Source organism: Sebastes umbrosus, chromosome 15 (genome assembly GCF_015220745.1).
Source record: "Sebastes umbrosus isolate fSebUmb1 chromosome 15, fSebUmb1.pri, whole genome shotgun sequence".
NCBI lineage: Eukaryota > Metazoa > Chordata > Actinopteri > Perciformes > Sebastidae > Sebastes > Sebastes umbrosus.
The window spans coordinates 4,356,225-4,374,808 of record NC_051283.1 but is presented as its reverse complement, the minus strand read 5'-3'; the positions used below and the strand labels follow the sequence as shown (position 1 = coordinate 4,374,808).

The 18,584-nt window shown below is 40.6% G+C and overlaps 2 protein-coding genes and 1 long non-coding RNA gene across 6 annotated transcripts in view; all 3 read right to left on the bottom strand.

Moving 5' to 3' along the window:
• LOC119502682 (major histocompatibility complex class I-related gene protein-like) overlaps window positions 1-18,584 on the bottom strand; it is a 334,522-nt gene that overhangs the window by 1,884 nt on the left and 314,054 nt on the right. Inside the window, exon 5 of one of the 3 annotated variants that reach the window (XM_037793761.1) lies at window positions 14,506-14,781. The exons of the other annotated variants lie outside the window; for them this stretch is intronic. Within the exon in view, the coding sequence (XP_037649689.1) occupies window positions 14,506-14,781 (276 nt within the window). The remainder of the gene's footprint in view (window positions 1-14,505; window positions 14,782-18,584) is intronic. 3 annotated transcript variants of the gene reach the window in all.
• Window positions 1-18,584, bottom strand: part of LOC119502690 (major histocompatibility complex class I-related gene protein-like) — a 78,719-nt gene that overhangs the window by 32,833 nt on the left and 27,302 nt on the right. For both annotated transcript variants that reach the window (XM_037793817.1, XM_037793816.1), the window contains one exon: window positions 562-828. In XM_037793817.1, the coding sequence (XP_037649745.1) occupies window positions 562-828 (267 nt within the window). The remainder of the gene's footprint in view (window positions 1-561; window positions 829-18,584) is intronic.
• Window positions 10,792-13,179, bottom strand: LOC119502712. The gene is made up of 3 exons (XR_005210141.1): window positions 13,127-13,179; window positions 12,916-12,933; window positions 10,792-11,114 (listed from the first exon to the last, which is right to left on the bottom strand). It is a non-coding gene; the product is annotated as an uncharacterized LOC119502712 (long non-coding RNA).

The window sequence follows — 18,584 nt, the reverse complement described above, 5'->3', positions numbered from 1 at the left end:
TTATCCTAGAGGTCACCACAGGTCATTTCATACAGTGAGGTCAAGTTTTTAAAAAATGGTCTCACTACACTAGAATGTCTCCTATGGGGACTAACATCATCACACATTAATACATTAAGGCTCATTGGATCCACAAGAGTCTCAGCTTTACAGTGATACCTAATTTATGTAATTCAAGATTGTTTCAGGACCCCAGTATGCAGAAATATTCAAATACACCATTTTAGAATAGGCGGAAATAACAGGTTTGACCTACATTAAAAAAACCAAAATTTAGCGTAACTTTGCAGCGTTATTTAGTATTATCTTCCCGACAAGCTAGTATGATATGGTTGATAGCAATGGATTCCTTAGATTTTCTAGTTTCATATGATAACAGTATCATCACTCAGTGCAACAACCTCTTAAAGAGGTTAAGGGGTTAACAGATAATATGACATCTTCACCACAGAGACACACACACATTGGCTCAGTGTGTTTATACTGTAAGCTACGTCTCACCTCAGAGGGAGGAAACATTTCACCAGTAAAAAGTTACATATGAACATAAACATACTGTACCTCCAGTTTGGTTTAAGCGCTGCTTCAAGCTGTCCAAGTTGGCTCTGAAGAACTGCTGGCTACCAGAACACTGAAGAGAATACCACTCCAGTTGTTGTGGCTCATCCTTTGCTAGTTTCCTCACCCAGTCCTGTTTGAGTTCTGGGGTCTTGGTGTTGCTGTCACAGTAACCCATCTGCACTTCATCGACCATCGCAGCAGCCACGAACTCTGGGAAGTTTGGGACTCCAGAAGTTGCAGTAGAGAAAAATTTCAGGGAGTGTTTCACTGCAAGACAAAGAAGGTTTTGAATTGGATTTTGAACATTTTTGAGGGGTTGATTGATTAACCCATTTGTGCCCACAACTCAAATTTTGAGTTTTGGGCTTGCCTCAGCACAAATTATAAGAAATTTTCAAAATCGGTCAAACCGTTTTGCTGAAAAGTGAGTTTTTCTTATCATACTTTATCTAGCCTTTGGGTACATGGGCCTACTGTTTTTGGACTCCTTTATATTTTAGGTAAAAACAGTAGTCACGTGCCTTCAGATGAAATATACAGTAGTATGATAAGAAAATGACTGTATCTCAGAAACTACAAAGGGCACAATCAAGTATTTGGTATCTATGAACTCATACAAAGTTGAATATCAAAGATATGCACACATATGCAATGTAAAAAGTGTTGTGCTGTTAGATACTTGCCCAAAGTATGTCCGTACCAATTTTCAAAGCTTTTGACCGATCAGAGCAAATGTGTCCTTATCATACTAAATATAGTCTTTGGGCACAAATGGGTTAATTAATTGTCAATTACCCAAAAAAGGAGAATTTTAAAATATGTTGAATTACTTTGAGCTACAAAAGAATATGTTATAGACCCATTCGCATTACTAATAGATAGATAGATAGATAGATAGATAGATGGATTGATCCCAAATTGGGAAATGATTGTGTTACAGCAGCAGAGTATCCAGGCAATGCACAGGAACTACAACTAGCTTAGAAAATATAAAATATGAACATAAAATAACAATAACATGCTATATACAACAGCAAAGTGTGTAATGAAATATAAACAAAGTGTGCAAGTTACAATTTTGTTTTAAAATTAAATTAAATGAGGTATATACGTACAGTGCCTTCAGAAAGTATTCAGACCCCTTCACTTTTTTCACATTTTGTTATGTTGCAGCCTTATGCTAAAATCGATAAAATTATTTTTTTCCCTCATCAATCTACACTCAATACACCATAATGACAAAGTGGAAACAGAATTTTAGAATTTTTTGCAAATTTATTAAAAAGGAAAAATTGAAATATCACATTTACTTAAGTATTCAGACCCTTTACTATGACGCTTGAAATTTAGCTCAGGTGCCTCCCATATCCCTCGATCATCTTTGAGATGTTTCTCCACCTTGACTGGAGTCCACCAGTGGTAAATTCAATTGATTGGACATTATTTGGAAAGGCGCAAACCTGTCTATATAAGGTCTCACAGCTGACAACGCATATCAGAGCAAAAACCAAGCCATGAGGTCGAAAGAAATGCCTACAGAGCTCAGAGACAGGATTGTGTCGAGGCACAGATCTGGGGAAGGCTACAAAAAAATTCTGCTGCATTGAAAGTCCCCAAGAGCTCAGTGGCCTCCATAACTCTTAAATGGAAGACGTTTGGAACAACCAGGACTCTCCCTAGAGCTGTCCGCCCGGCCAAACTGAGCAATCGGGGGAGAAGGGCCTTGGTAAGAGAGGTGACCAAGAACCCGATGGTCACTCTGGCTGAGCTCCAGAGATCCTGTGTCGAGATGGGAGAAACTCCCAGTAGGACAACCATCACTGCAACACTTCACCCATCTGGGCTTTATGGCAGAGTGGCCAGACGGAAGCCTCTCCTCAGAGAAAGCCCCCTTGGAGTTTGCAAAAAAAGCACCTAAAGGACACTCAGACAGTGACAAACAAGACTGTCTGGTCTGATGAAACAAAGATTGAACTGTTTGGCCTCAATTCTAAGCGTTATGTCTGGAGGAAACCAGGCACCGCTCATGACCTGCCTAATACCATCCCAACGGTGAAGCATGGTGGTGGCAGCATCATGCTTTGGGGGTGTTTTTCAGCGGCAGGGACTGGGCGACTGGTCAGGGTTGAGGGAAAGCTGAACGGAGCAAAGTACAGAGATATTCTTAATGAAAACCTGGTCTAGAGCGCTCAGGACCTCAGACTGGGCCGAAGGTTCATCTTCCAACAGGACAATGACCCTAAGCACACAGCCAAGACAATGCAGGAGTGGCTTCGGGACAACTCTGTGAATGTCCTTGAGTGGCCCAGCCAGAGCCCAGACTTGAACCCGATTGAACATCTCTGGAGAGATCTGAAAATGGCTGTGCACCGACGCTCCCAATCCAACCTGATGGAGCTTGAGAGGTCCTGCAAAGAAGAATGGGAGAAACTCCCCAAAAATAGGTGTGCAAAGCTTGTCACGTCATACCCAAGAAGACTCAATACTGTAATTGCTGCCAAAGGTGCTTCAACTAAGTACTGAGTAAAGGGTCTGAATACTTAAGTAAATGTGATATTTCAGTTTTTCCTTTCTAATAAATTTGCAAAAAATTCTAAAATTCAGTTTCCACTTTGTCATTATGGTGTATTGAGTGTAGATTGATGATGGAAAAAAGTAATTTTATTGATTTTAGCATAAGGCTGCAACAAAACAAAATGTGAAAAAAGTGAAGGGGTCTGAATACTTACTGAAGGCACTGTATATATAATGTTATTAAATGAAGTATGTATATATATATACCACAGCACAGAGGTTATGTCTCCTAGCAACAGTCAATGTTTCCTCTATCACGTTTATGACGACGTTATTGATATATTATTGCCTAAACTAAAGCATATTTACAGTTTATGTGTCGTTTTGTGACACAATGGCGTGTAGGTTTATATAAAAACTGTAAAGAAGATTATATCCCTTCATGCATTTTCTACCTCAGTTTATGTGGTTTGAATATCTATGCCTTAGTTTATATCCTTAATTATCGTTTTGCTAAGTGCATTTCTATTGGCTGAGTAGCCTGTCAATCAATCCTTCGTAGCGGAGGTAAATCATCTCCTTTTTCTGTTGCTCCAGAGAGTTCCATGACAAGTGAGCTGTAGTTGAGCTACAAAGTAATTAGTACTGCACAGTTTGGACATTTTAGACAGTGAGAGCCTGTGTGCGTCCATTGAGAAATAAGTTTCCTTTTTGCTATTTGAAGATATAAGTCTTAAAGGTCCCATATCGTGCTCATTTTCAGGTTCATACTTGTATTTTGTGTTTCTACTAGAACATGTTCACATGCTGTAATATTAAAAAAAAAAAAAATTTCCCTCATACTGTCTGCTTGAATATGCCTGTATTTAGCCTCTGTCTGAAACGCTCCATTTTAGTGCATTTTAACAGAATTGCAACAGAATTGCAACAGAATTGCAACAGAATTGCGTTGCCTGGCAACAGTTTGGGTCCATGTTTACTTCCTGTCAGCTGATGTTATTCACATGCACTGCAACCAGAAATAAACTGGGACACATTTAGAATGTTTACGTTTAAAACCGTGTAATGGTCTAAATATTGTATATTTGTGACATCACAAATGGACAGAAATCCTAACGGCTTGTTTCAAATGCACAATTTCTGAATACGGGCTGTGTGTGTATTTCTCTGTATATTGAGCGCTTCGATACTTTCATAGTATTTATAAAGCACTTAAACCTGCTTTATAATATAAAAGACATGAAAATCTTACTTTTTACAATATAGGACCTTTAAGTTGTTACATGAGGGATGCATAATTGTTAGCAATGCTCGTTACAGAGTTAGCTCTGTATTTACTGTGTTTTATGTTATGCCATGCGTAGCAATGCTGTACGTAGTGTTACGGAGTGAAATGGTGATGTTTACATGTCTAGAGGGCGTTCGTAACGTAATATAATATAATATAATAATATATAGGAAAATATAATCCATAAGAGATAGTGCATAAGAGATATTGAATGTTATTTTAATAGCTATAATGTCGTGTATCCTGTTATTTGACAGCACTGTGTAAGAGTATTAAGGATCACAGTATATCCTGTATATGGTAGTAATGTTAGTTATATGGTGAAATTATGTACATAATGCTGTATTCTGTAGAGTAAGGTTGCAGCGTTGTATGTTACAGAACCACACAAAACGGACACAAATGATGCACGGTGCGTGAAGTTTACAATAAAGTTCACTGAAGACAAATCCATCTCAAGAGCATGTTCACTGATGTCCCACGGTTATTCCACTATCCTACCAGCAAAGTAGTAGTCAAGCGCAGGTCGCCTTGTCCGATTTATTGTGACATTATTGTAAGGTCAGTGTGACAAATTGAAAGTGATTCCTTAATGTCGCACTACAAAGTGACTAAAACAAACAAGAATAACAAGAAATAACGGTGAGAGTCACAATATGATCTTACCTGTAGATGCAACGTGACAGAAGAGGAACAAGTTGAGCAAAATTAGTAACTTCATCTTGTTTTGATTAGTAAGAGAGAGAGAGAGAGAGAGCTACAGGGCCTTTCCCATTTCCGACTTTATACGGCTCGATTCCTCTCCTGGCGTTTTAGTCCCGCCCACGTGAGATGGAGCCTCCTCTGAAGCGTCACGTGAAGCGACGTCTGTTTCTGATGACAGCAACAGATGATCACAGCTGGATCAGCTGTCAGTCGGCTTTAACAGCTGTTGATGTCTGAACTGATCTAATAATACTAATAAAGACACTCAGTTATTCTCAGCGGCAGAGCAGCAGTGTTTCTCTCTGTAGCCTGTTACCTGTTTAACAAACACCTGCACATGAATAACAGCTGCAGTCTGTATTTCTACTGTGGACTGAGTCCTGCTTAGAGGACCAGGAACCATCTCTACTGGCACAATGCCTTTATATTATTAGCATCAGTATTTATTGATATTCTGACACTAGAAATTATGTATTAAACTGAATGTTTGAGGGAAAATGTAAATGATGTAACTCATATCAAACCCGACGCTCAGGAATTATCAGCTTCACATGTGACTGAATGGAAATGATGGTAAATGATGTAAAAGGTGTAAAAGACAGACTCTCCTTCTCTCTCTGACTTTAATAGTATCCTTAATAAAAGTTAATGGGGGAAATAACAGATCATGAAAAGAAAAATCATTCTAATAAATGAAGAAAGTTGATTGAGGTCTGTTTGTTGTCAGGTCTTATAAAGCTCTTTCAGTGTCAGACTCCTTCAGCCGCGGTGTGTGAAGCAGAGATCCTGCAGGTCCTTCTGCTGCTGGAACACTTTACCATCAACATGGTCCGTTTGTTGTTCACACTTACAGTTAAAACAGATTTTAACTAGATGGTGAATCAAATGACAACTAAACTATAAAACTTTTAATCTGTGATCCTTCTTCACTCCGGTATGAAACTCCAGCGATGCTGACTTGTATCAGATCAAACCGATCGGCGCAGCGTCCAATCAATAAATGATATCCAATAAGGGGACATGTCGGTTGGTAAAAAAACTTCTGTGAAGGATACACTGGAGGATACACTGGTGTATCCTCGCTCATGGCTCCTCGATCCTCGATCCTTGAGATGCATTTTAGAAATTGGGATGTCCTTCAAGATGGAGCGCTGCGGGTCACAGCCGGAGGAGCGAGGAAGGAGGAGCGAGGAGCGAGGAGACAAAAAAAATCGGGAAATGAGATAGAACTCATGTCTCTGTGGTTCCTCCTCATGGACTGAAGGAAGAATTGAAGTAGTCCAAGTTGGCCAAAAGATGGTGCTCACACCAAAATAGTGACGTCACAGTAACCCATGGCAGACCTGGGGTGATAACAGCAGTTCTTAATAACAAATACCACATTTCGAAATGGAGTTTCATGATCAAGCAGCACCATCTGTAACTAAAGACAGAAAAAGAGAGATTGTCTGAGTGTTAGATGTTTGTTCATCACATATAATCAAAGCATTATGATTAGAAAACGATTGTGTTTAGCTCTTGCCTCTTGTTGAAGCTACTGTCAGTGGTTTGATGCAACAGACACAACCTCTGTGTTTACCCATAGACATTAAATTCATTGAATACATCTGCTATATCATATTTGTCTGATGGATCCTGGGTCTGAAATTAACCTTTTCCTCACCTGCCACTTCGGCAGGTCACTGAACATTTCTACCGGCCACTCAATTATTTTTGTCTGCCACTTCTGAAATCTAGGAAGAACGCTTTAAAATGGTAAACACTGAGTCAGTGGTACCAGACCGTAGAATTATGGACTATATCATGTAACCTTGATCCATGACTACTGTATACTTAATTTAGGCTTTAGAATTGCTTTTTAAAAATAATATTTCTTAATATAAGGAAAACCTGTCTGCCATGGTGGCAGGTGACCTGAATTTATTAACCTGCCACAGCCAACATTTACTCTGTATTTGGCAGGTGGCAGGTGCTAATTTCATTCCCAGCCCAGATCCATAAAATACACTAACAATCAAAGGTAAACTCTGCACTAATGTTGAGATTACAGGCTACACTGTTTTTGCAGTTCATATACAAGAAATGGATGTTTCTGGTACGTACAGGAAATCCCAGGTAGCACACATCACAGGACCCGGCAGCCTTGTCGTCACACTCAGTTTGGCCTTGGACGGACGCTCCACAGCAAAACCTGTAGATGGAAAAAATACATAAATATAAAGCTTTGGAAGAGCTGTAGAACAAAGAGGACACTACTGAACAGCCAGTCAGCATCAACAGATCCAGAAAGCTTACAACACTGTTAGAATGAGAGGTGTGTTGTGTGTCTCATCATCCAGCCTCACTGACCTCATGTTCTTGTGTAGTCTCCCACAGACTCCAGCACTTCATCAACAGATTTAGAGGATGAGCCAGCACCTTCCAGCCCAGGAGAGAAAGCTCTTACTGTCTGCTGGCCAGCCCACACCAGTCCTCACTTCAGCTGAATTAAGCAGAGCAAAGCAAATTCAGTCACAAAAACATATGACAGAAATAAATCAGACATTCACCTCCAGCTGACATTAGGACTGTTGTCTCATGTGGTGTGTAACAGGAGATATGAGCTGAAGCTTTCTCAGGGACTCTGTCAAAAATATAAAAGTTAACATATTACAGGATCATTTATCTAGTTAGCAACACCCAAAACACCAAGCTAATGGTACACCTAATCATTTTACTAACATCTGTGTCTAAAGTTAACTCAACCTTATTGTAACATCAATACAATTTGATTGCACTGAACTTGTTAGCTGCTAGTTAATGTCCATAATACGTTAGCACACCTAAAGTAACTTAAGAGAGCGTTGAATAAATAAAGTCAAGCTAAATATTGCTGAGTCAACGTTTCTGTTCCAAAACCAAAGCCAGCCATCAGTTTTATTGTTTGCAATATCAGACACATCGTCTTTAATATATACAATACGTACATATCATGTTTTAAACACAATATTATGTTCGATATGAACATCAACAAGCTAACATTAGCTTATATTGATTATCTAACAGTAACGAATGTTAGCTAGCTCTTATCTGATGTTACAGAAGCAAACGTTTTGTAAGGATGTAACGTTAACTTGAACAGTTAATAATGTGTAAAATGCTTAAAGGAAAACGTGATATGAAAGTACTAGTTTATAATCATGACTTTATAATTGATTGAATCATATCGAAGGACAGACCGGTGATCCAGGAACCGGAAGCAGTAACGTTAACGTATTTAACAGTTTTTCACCCAAAAAAAACGTAACGTTAGCTTAACGTTACTCCTCGTAGATCATAAACGTTTGAATATAAAACGACTCGTTGAAATGGGTTGAGAAATGTAGACGTTATAGTGCTTTTTATCCAGAAAAATGGAGCTCCTCCGTTCACTTGTATTTGTTTACAGGTCAGTCTTGCCCTGTCCAATATGGCGCCCACGTTGACGTCTGCTCCAGGAGTCAATCAGTCAAATTCAAAGAGGCTTTATTAGCATGAATGTTCAGGTTACATTATTGCCAAAGCAAAATTACATATTAATGAATAATTACATTTCACAAGAAATAATCACAATCACAATGTACCAATACATTTTAAATATACATTCTTTTACAGATGTAATTATTCAGAAACATATTCGGAGCTTGTAGCACCTCTTATTGTATTGTATGGTAACAGTCAACATATTTTGCAGCTAATATTGCACATTGATTTTTCTCCCCACATAAGTATGGTATTTCTATCAGTATCACTCTACGTATATGTCTATGGAGGGCACTGTCAGACAGCGGACTCACTGCTGACACCAGGCGGATCCACATCTCCCCTCCCCCCTTGGATTTAATCCAAGATTTTAAAGATAGTCCTAATTTGAATTGATATCATGGAAATTTAGAGAGAAGAAGTATAGAACAACATTGCTCTCTGCTGTTCTGTTAAAGTGATTACTAAAAAAGAACAACTACAATGTGACAGAAGAGCAGAACTTTGAGGTGTGACATGAGAATAAAAAGAAATCCACCTTAGAGCTGCAACGATTAAGCGATTAGTTGTCAACTATAATCGATTAATTGGTTTGAGTCATTTTTGTAAGAATGAAAAAGGTCAAAATTCTCTGATTGCAGCTTCTTAAATGTGAATATTTTCTGGTTTCTTTTCTCTTCTCTGACAGTAAACTGAATATCTTTTGAGTTGAGGACAAAACAAGACATTTGAAGACGTCATCTTGGGCTTCAGGAAACACTGATCGACATTTTTCACCAATTTCTGACATTTTATAGACCAAACAACTAATCGAGAAAATAATCGACAATGAAAATAATTGTTAGTTGCAGCCCTACTGTAATCTATCTAGATCTCTCCTCATAGACTATGAATAAAAAACTACACCATTCAGGTTTTGTTGTACAAAGGTGGAAAGTAATTTATTACATTTACTTAAGTACCTAAGTACAGTTTTGAGATACATACTGTGGTTCAATCCTCGGCTGCTCCGGTCACTTGTGGATGTGTCCTTGAGCAAGACACTTAACCCCAAATTGCTCCCGAAGGCATAGCCATAAAAGTTGGCACTGATAGCCTCTGCCATCAGTGGGTGAACGGGTGAATGCTGACATGTAGTGTAAAGTGCTTTGAGTGGTCGGAAGACTAGAAAAGTGCAAAATAAATTCATTTACCAATATAAAAATAAAAAATAATAATAATAATGATAATAATAATAATGATAATAATAAAAAAAGATCTGGGGCAGCTGTGGCTCAGAGGGTAGAGCAGGTCGTCCACTACTCGGAAGGTCGGTGGTTCACTCCCCGGCTGCTCCGGGTCACATGTTGATGTGTCCTTGAGCAAGACACTTAAAAGGACTGTTTGTAACTTCTTATACGTATAAATCATTGCGGGTCGGTGTCCCATGCGCTCTCACGTGTGGCTACACTGTTCAGACGAGACTCCAACACAAACTACACGGAAGCACCAAAACCGCAAAGTTGTATCTAGTGAAGCCCGTCTGTTAAACAGTGTTGGCCGCGGTCGGAAGACGCGGGGGAGACCGTAGCTTTGGTCTCCAGGGCCGTAGTCTCTGCTCCTCTGCCTGCCTGCTTGCTTACACACCGCGCTCGTTCTCGCTATTTCGCTCCACTCTCACGTGCATGCACGCACACTACACACTGCAGAAGAGTTAGTTTAGCTCTGAGAATATCTAGTGAATGTACAGTGGACGTTTGTGCAGAAATAAATGCTGCAGCTCCTCCAGACCAACAGAGGTTTCCCGTGTCGTGTGAAGTGACGGGGCTCCGTAGAGAGAAACGAAGGAAACCAAAACTCCGGTGTCTCCCCTGTTCACTCCGGGCCGCGGTCGGGAGGCTGAGGCAGGAAAAGCCAACACTAGGATCAGCAGTGATTCATGGAGAGACCTTTGTCTGGTCAGCTAACATTACTGCCAAGCAGCTGAAATATAGAGTGATGTTGTGCTTTTAGCTGACATGTGTCGCCTCATTGTTTTGAGCGATGCTCGTTCATTGCTATGTAGAGCGAGCACAAGCGCGAGCAACAGGACGCTGACTTTTGTTGACTTAACGGCCACAGGTGTCGCTGTTAACAAGCATTTTCTGATTCTTACAAAATAGTCCCATTAACCCCAAATTGCTCCTGAAGGCATGACCATCGGTGTGTGAATGAGTATTTAGATTAGATCCTGATGGGCAAAGTTGGCACCTTAGCAGCTTCTGCCATCAGTGTATGAATGTGTGTGTGAATGGGTGAATGCTGACATGTAGTGTAAAGAGCTTTGAGTGGTCGGAAGACTAGAAAAGTGCTATATAAATGCAAGTCCATCCGAACACTTCTTCCCTCCTTCAGTATGGCATCAAATCAGATGAGCAGCTCTCATTAGAGAGATTTATTAAATGAGTTTGGGGGGTTTTCTTTATCCAAATGAAGGGTAGAGAACGCCATTTGTTGTACAGATTGTAAAGTCCTCTGAGACGATAAGTTGTGGAGTTCAGCATTCTCTTCTATGTTCACTGCCCCGCTGTCAACACAAGTAGTAAATAAAGTGAAATCCTCGTCATATTGGTGTCCACATTATGCCGGACGTTTGTTTTTATGGTGAACAGGATATTAGTTGCTCGCCCACAAGGGGAAAAATATATATACAGACGTAGGCAAAATTGTTGGTACCCTTCCGTTAAAGAAAGAAAAACCAACAATGGTCACTGAAATAACTTGAAACTGACAAAAGTAATAATAAATAAAAATTCACTGAAAATTAACTAATGAAAATCAGACATTGTTTTTTTTTTTTTACATTGAATTATGGTTCAGCAGAATCATTTAAAAAAAACAACTAATGAAACTGGCCTAGACAAAAATGATGGTACCCTTAACTTAATATTTTGTTGCACAACCTTTTGAGGCAATCACTGCAATCAAGTGATTTCTGTAACTCTCAATGAGACTTCTGCACCTGTCGACAGGTATGTTGGCCCACTCCTCGTGAGCAAACTGCTCCAGCTGTCTCAGGTTTGAAGGGTGCCTTCTCCAGACTGCATGTTTCAGCTCCTTCCACAGATGTTCAATAGGATTTAGATCAGGGCTCATAGAAGGCCACTTCAGAATAGTCCAATGTTTTGTTCTTAGCCATTCTTGGGTGTTTTTAGCTGTGTTTTGGGTCATTATCCTGTTTGAGGACCCATGACCTGCAACTGAGACCAAGCTTTCTGACACTGGGCAGCACATTTCGCTCCAGAATGCCTTGATAGTCTTGAGATTTCATTGCACCCTGCACAGATTCAAGACACCCTGTGCCAGATGCAACAAAGCAGCCCCATAACATAACCGAGCCTCCTCCATGTTTCACATTAGGTACAGTGTTCTTTTCTTTGGATGCTTCATTTTTGCGTCTGTGAACATAGAGCTGATGTGACTTGCCAAAAAGCTCCAGTTTTGTCTCATCTGTCCAAAAGACATTCTCCCAGAAGCTTTGTGGCTTGTCAATATGCATTTTGGAAAATTCCAGTCTCGCTTTTTTATGATTTGGTGCCCTCCTCGGTTGTCTTCCATTAAGTCCACTTTGGCTCAAACAGTGACGGATGGTGCGATCTGACACTGATGTACCTTGACCTTGGAGTTCACCTCTAATCTCTTTGGAAGTTGTTCTGGGCTCTTTGGTTACCATTCGTATTATCCGTCTCTTCAATATGTCATCAATTTTCCTCTTGCGGCCACGTCCAGGGAGGTTGGCTACAGTCCCATGGACCTTAAACTTCTGAATAATATGTGCAACTGTAGTCACAGGAACATCAGGCTGCTTGGAGATGGTCTTATAGCCTTTACCTTTAACATGAAGGTCTATAATGTTCTTTCTGATCTCCTGAGACAACTCTCTCCTTAGCTTTCTGTGGTCCATGTTCAGTGTGGTACACACCATGATACCAAACAGCACAGTGACTACTTTTCACCCTTTAAATAGGCAGACTGACTGATTACAAGTTTGAAGATACCTGTGATGCTATTTACAGGACACACCTTAGTTTAATATGTCCCTATGGTCACATTATTTTACATCTTTTCTAGGGGTACCATCATTTCTTGTCCAGGTCAGTTTCATTAGTTTGTTTTTTAAAATGATTCTGTTGAACCAAAATTCAAAAACAATGTCTGATTTTCATTAGTTCATTTTCAGTAAATTTTTATTTATTATTACTTTTGTCAGTTTCAAGTTATTTCAGTGACCATTGTGGGTTTTTCTCTCTTTAACGGAAGGGTACCAACAACTTTGCCTACGTCTGTAATTGTATATAATGTGAAATATTTCACAGTATAATACTTACTGTTAGCAGGGCGAAACCCTGAAATACAGATGAGAGAAAACAATGTTAGAAAATGAAAGCACAAAAAGAAAAAACAGCACTTTGTGCTTCACTATCACAGTCAAATAAATGGATTGAGTTACCAGAGGTACCACACTAAATATGCAGGACGAGACTATCACAGCTATTTATTTTAATTCATCAGAGGAATAAAAACATCTCTGTTCCTCACCGTTATTGTTCCTCCTCCAGATGAAGAGTCCAGCGATGCAGACCGCCAGCAGCAGCAGTCCTACAACAACTCCAATAACAGGACCAGCAGGGAACCCTGCAGGAGGAACTGGAACCAAAACAGAACATTCACACTTTGGGTTCATTCACACTGTGTGCTGTGTGGTTCTGAAAGTGTTTTCAGTGGTAATGCCTCAGTTCTGGATATGACTTTCATTTCATTTCAACATTCAGGCAGTGCTGTCAATCATTATTGGTCAAACAAATGTGTAGTAAATAAAAACCCTGACAAAGAGGTTCACAGCTTATCAGTGGTTTAAGTGGGTACAGTAAACCAGGAGTTCAAGATATAAAAGCTTTATTTAGCGCCATCTATGTGTGAAAAGCCATCAAACTTGGCAGCACCTCTCAGAGTAAATGTCAGCACCGGTCCTCTAAATGTGGTTGCTGTTGCACGTTTTTAAGACTAATGGCTGGTTATGTAATACAGTGGTTCTCAATCTGTTCGAGTCTTGACCCCCCAAAATAATCAGGTTGGTGTTCGGGACCCCCCCAGCCAGTCGTAAACAACTGTTTCTACACACCTCCCCCAGCTGATTTTGAGTGATTATAGTGAATGCTCTGATTAATAAATGTAGGATAAATAATATAAGGCTTTGTTTGTGTGTTTAGTTTGGTTTAGTTTGAACAGCTAGCTCCTAGGTATTGTCCAATGTGCTCCAGGCACTGTGGATTTCTGATGCGTTTCGTGACTTTTTCTCTCCCCCCGACCCGCCGGAAATGCCCCGTCAGAAACTCACCTGCATGCACACATTGATTCTCACAAACACACTCAATAAAATCTGTTGAGGCAAATTATTTCGCTGGTACAGGCGATGTAATGTAAAAACCATCCCCCAGTCTAAAATACTCCATCACTTGTGATTCCAGTCTTACCCCAGTTGGTCCTGATCACTGCTTTGTCCAGTCTGGTGACGATGTCGTCCACCACACCAGAGAGATGAAACACACAGTCGTACCTCCTCCAGTCTTCAGGTGCGACTGATGACAGGTTCAGCTCAACACTCATCTGGAAGGATCTATCGTGGTTGGGGAGGATCTCTCCGAGGTCCACGTCCTCATGAATCTCCTCTCCATCTTTCCTCCAGAACATCATGGCTCTGTCGGGGTAGAAACCTGTAGCGTGGCAGCTGACTGGAGAGGAGGGAGTCTTCTGGAGGAGAGACACTGAGGGACGCTCTGGGGAGAAGGACAGACACAGATGAGTCTGTACTGAGACACCAGGATGTGTCAGGATATTATTTTCATTGGAATCATACAGAGCCTTAAAAGCACTGAGTCCATGTACAACAGTACATCTTGCCATGTGATCCTACCCCGTTCTCTGCAGAGAGCTCCTCCCATAGTGTAGGTACTTCTTCAGCAGCTCAGGACACATGTGGATGTATAAGTGTTTGTTGTATTCTAATCTAGCTTTGTCATTATCCCATCGGAGTTTGGTGATGAAAGCCTGTTGTTTTGGAGCGGTCCATGTCAGCGTCTGCAGGTCCAACACAAGGAAGTCTTCTCCATCATAACCGTACTGATTATAACCAACAACCTCTCCAGTCTCGTTGTCCCACTCACAGCCATTCATCCTCTGTAAAATGTGGACATCTGAGAGAGACGCAGACAGAAAAAAGAGACATCTCAGTACAGCCAGCTCCTTTACCATTCTACCTCCTGTTTTAGAGGGGTGGGGTACAGGGGATGTTCAGGGGTAGATAAATAGTCAACAGTAGATGTCACATAGAAGTGGTGTACATCATCTGAAAGCTGGGAACCTGGAGATTCATTTGAGCACTGTGTGACAAGTTGTTCTAGTCATAAATCACAAATACAGGGCTTCCGGTCTAGCTGGCTACGTGATGGCAGCATAGAGTGACAGGCTCCCGACAGTAAAATTAAAGGTTGCCCGATTTAACTCGATTTTTTTAGGAGACGTGTTTCAGCAAGTGTAAATACAGCGGGCGAGCGAATATGCCTAAAAAGGGGAAGACAAATCCCGTACAAAGTAAGGAACCCGACGAAGAAGAAGACGGTCAATTGTCCCGAGCTAGTAGCATTAGCAACATGGAGGAAGACACACCGGACACTGCCGCGGGGCCGAGTCCCGATGCCAGCCTGGGCTTAATCCTGAAAGAGTTACGAGAATTCAGGAATGACTCCGGTAAACAACTACATGGCATAAAAGAGGATATAAATAAAGTCTACAGAAGAGTGGAAGAAGCAGAGGAGCGGATCAACACGGCGGAGGCCCGAATCCAGTCATCGGAGGATGTTTTGTCGGAGCTGGTGAAGCTACAGATACCAACGGAGAATAAACTGACTGACTTGGAGAGCCGGTCACGGCGTGATAATGTGAGAATATATGGGGTAAGAGAAGGAGATGAAGAAGACATGACATCAGTGATTACTTTCGTGGAAGACTTGCTAAGGAAAGGTTTGGAGTTCCCCTCGTCTACAGAGCTAAACATCGAGATGGCTCACCGAGCGCTGGCCCCAAAACCTCCGGCCGAAGCCCCACCAAGGTCACTGGTGGTCAAGTTCTCCAGCTACAGGATGAAGGAGGAGGTGATTAAAAGAGCCTGGCAGAGAAAGGGATTCGATTTTAAGGTAAACGGATCCACTTGGATCACGACTACGCACCGGAGCTGCTGAGGAAGAGGAGGGAGTACGCAGAAGCGAAAACTGTGTTGAAACAAAGTAACATAAGATTTCAAACTCCGTTCCCGGCCAGACTGAGAGTGTTTTATAAAGAAGGCACTGAGATTTACAACTCGGCGGAGGAGGCGACGGCGGACATGGCAGAGAGAGGGATGCAGGTGACGGTTCTGAAAAAGTCGACCTCGCTTCTGGACCAGATAACCCGGCTGACCTGGCGAGTCAGCGGAAAACGAAGGAACCGGGAGAATGCAGGCTCCGGGCGGGGATTCAGGGACCGGCTCCGGGCATTCAGACGACAAGACACTGGATAAGTAACGTACTTTAGCTACGACAGGGTTATATTTAGGTACAATAGTTCTTCTAAGAATCTTGGACAATGTTGTACATAATGTTATGGGATGGATTTTATTTTCAAACTTATTATTTTTATTAAGGGCATAAAGAGGTCAGTGATGTGGTCGGGACACCTCTCACTGGACATTATGGACCTATACATCAGCTCACAGGCTGAAGAGGGCCCTCTTTCACTGCTAGGAGGAAGAGACCTTCCCTCTATACTCACTTTCCAACTGAGTCAGGAGGCCGTAAACGAGGCCTTCATTTTGGAAGTCAGTGTTGTTACCTGTTATGGTTTTGTTTTTGTGTTATTGGTTATTGTTTATGCTACTGTTCCTTGTAGCACCAGGGGTGTAAGATATGATTCATGTATAGGCTTGAGGGGGCTTAAAGTATACTTAAAGATACACAATGTCACTTAAAATAATGACCTATAATGTAAATGGTCTGGGAAATCCAATCAAGAGGAGCAAAGTTATGGCAAAACTGAAGAGGGAGGGAGTAGAAGTAGCTCCCCTTCAGGAGACTCATCTTACGGAACTGGAACATGGAAAACTTAAGAGATGGAGGTTAAATCAGCACTCATCCACCTGTAAAAAGGGTTCTAAGAGAGGGTTAGCGATTTTAATTTCTAGCAAATTAAACTTTGAATGCACATTTGAAAAGAAAGATATGGATGGAAGATTTGTTCTGGTCCGGGGGTTTCTGCAAGGTGTTTTAGTTACTTTTCTGAATGTCTATGCTCCCCCAGGATCTGAATGGAAATTTTGTATACAAATCTTTGAATTGATAAGCTCTGAGGCCCAGGGCATCCTAATTTGCGGGGGGGGGGGGACTTTAATGTCAGACTTCACGTGACCCTGGATACTTCGAAATCTTATTATTCAAGAGAAAAGAAAACTACAAAAAATATAAAATTAATGATGGGAGAGCTAGGACTCTCAGACATATGGAGGGATTTGAACCCGACAAAGAGGGACTATACCTTTTACTCTCATCCGCACTCTGTCTATTCCAGGCTTGACTATTTTCTTACATTTCAAAGAGATTTATTTCGGGTGATAAATTGCAATATTGGGACCATGGACTTATCAGACCACGCCCCAATCTCTATGGATTTACTACTAGGTTCTGAAAAGAAGAGCACTATCTGGAGGTTAAACACAGGGGTTCTAAATCAAATTAGGCAGCAAATAAGGAAAGATATTAAAGACTATTTTGAAGAAAATGACAACGGGGAAGTTTCCCCACCGATTCTTTGGGATGCTTGCAAGGCTGTTCTTAGGGGGGAAAATTATAGGCTATTGCTCTAAATTGAAAAAGCAGAGAAAAGAAAAATTGGATCGGTTACAAAAGAATTAAAAGAATTAGAGAATTTACATAAAAAGACACTGAATCAAAGAACAAAAATGGAAATAGATAGGAAAAAGAACGAAATAAATGAAATCTTGTCAAATGATATTAAAAGAAAGCAGATTTTTCTAAAACAAAGATATTACGAAGCAGGAGGAAAATCGGCTAAATTACTCGCTTATAAATTAAAAAAGCAACAAGCAGAAAATACAATTTATAAAATAAAGGATCCTACAACAAATTCCATACACTGCAAAGTAGAGGATATACAACAATCATTTGAAACCTTTTATAAAAATGTATATACACAGCCCAAAATAGATGAACCGAAGATGGAAGCCTTTTTTTACCTGATAAAACTACCAAAGGTGACAGATGAACAAAATGAGTGTCTAATTAGTGAAATTAAGGATGAAGAAATTAAAGGGGCAATATCAAATTTAAAACCTAATAAAGCACCAGGACCAGATGGTTTCCCTTCTGAGTGGTACAAGGAAATGAGAGATCTGCTGACCCCCATAATGAAGAACACGTTTAACCATGTACTCAGGACTGGCATGACTCCTCCTTCGTGGAGAGAAGCTGTGATTTCTTTGATACCAAAAGAGGGTAAAGATAAACTTGAATGTGGAAGTTATCGGCCGATAAGTGTACTGAATCAGGATTATAAGATCTTTACCTACATTTTGGCAAAGAGGTTAGGAAAAATCCTCCCCCAAATAATAAGTTTAGATTAGACGGGTTTTATTCAGCAAAGGCAGACTCAAGATAACATTCGCCGAACATTACATGTGATTGATCATATTGTTGAAAACAAACTCGAGGCAGTGTTATTGAGCCTTGATGCCGAAAAGGCGTTTGATCGAGTTAATTGGGAGTTTTTATACAGAGTTTTGGGGCAATTTGGATTTCATCAGACCTTTTATTAAAACTATTCAAGCATTATATAATAGCCCAAAGGCAAGAATAAAATGAAATGGAGCCGTATCAAACTTATTCGGCCTGGAAAGAGGGACAAGACAGGGCTGTCCAATAAGTCCATTATTGTTTGCTTTGTTTATTGA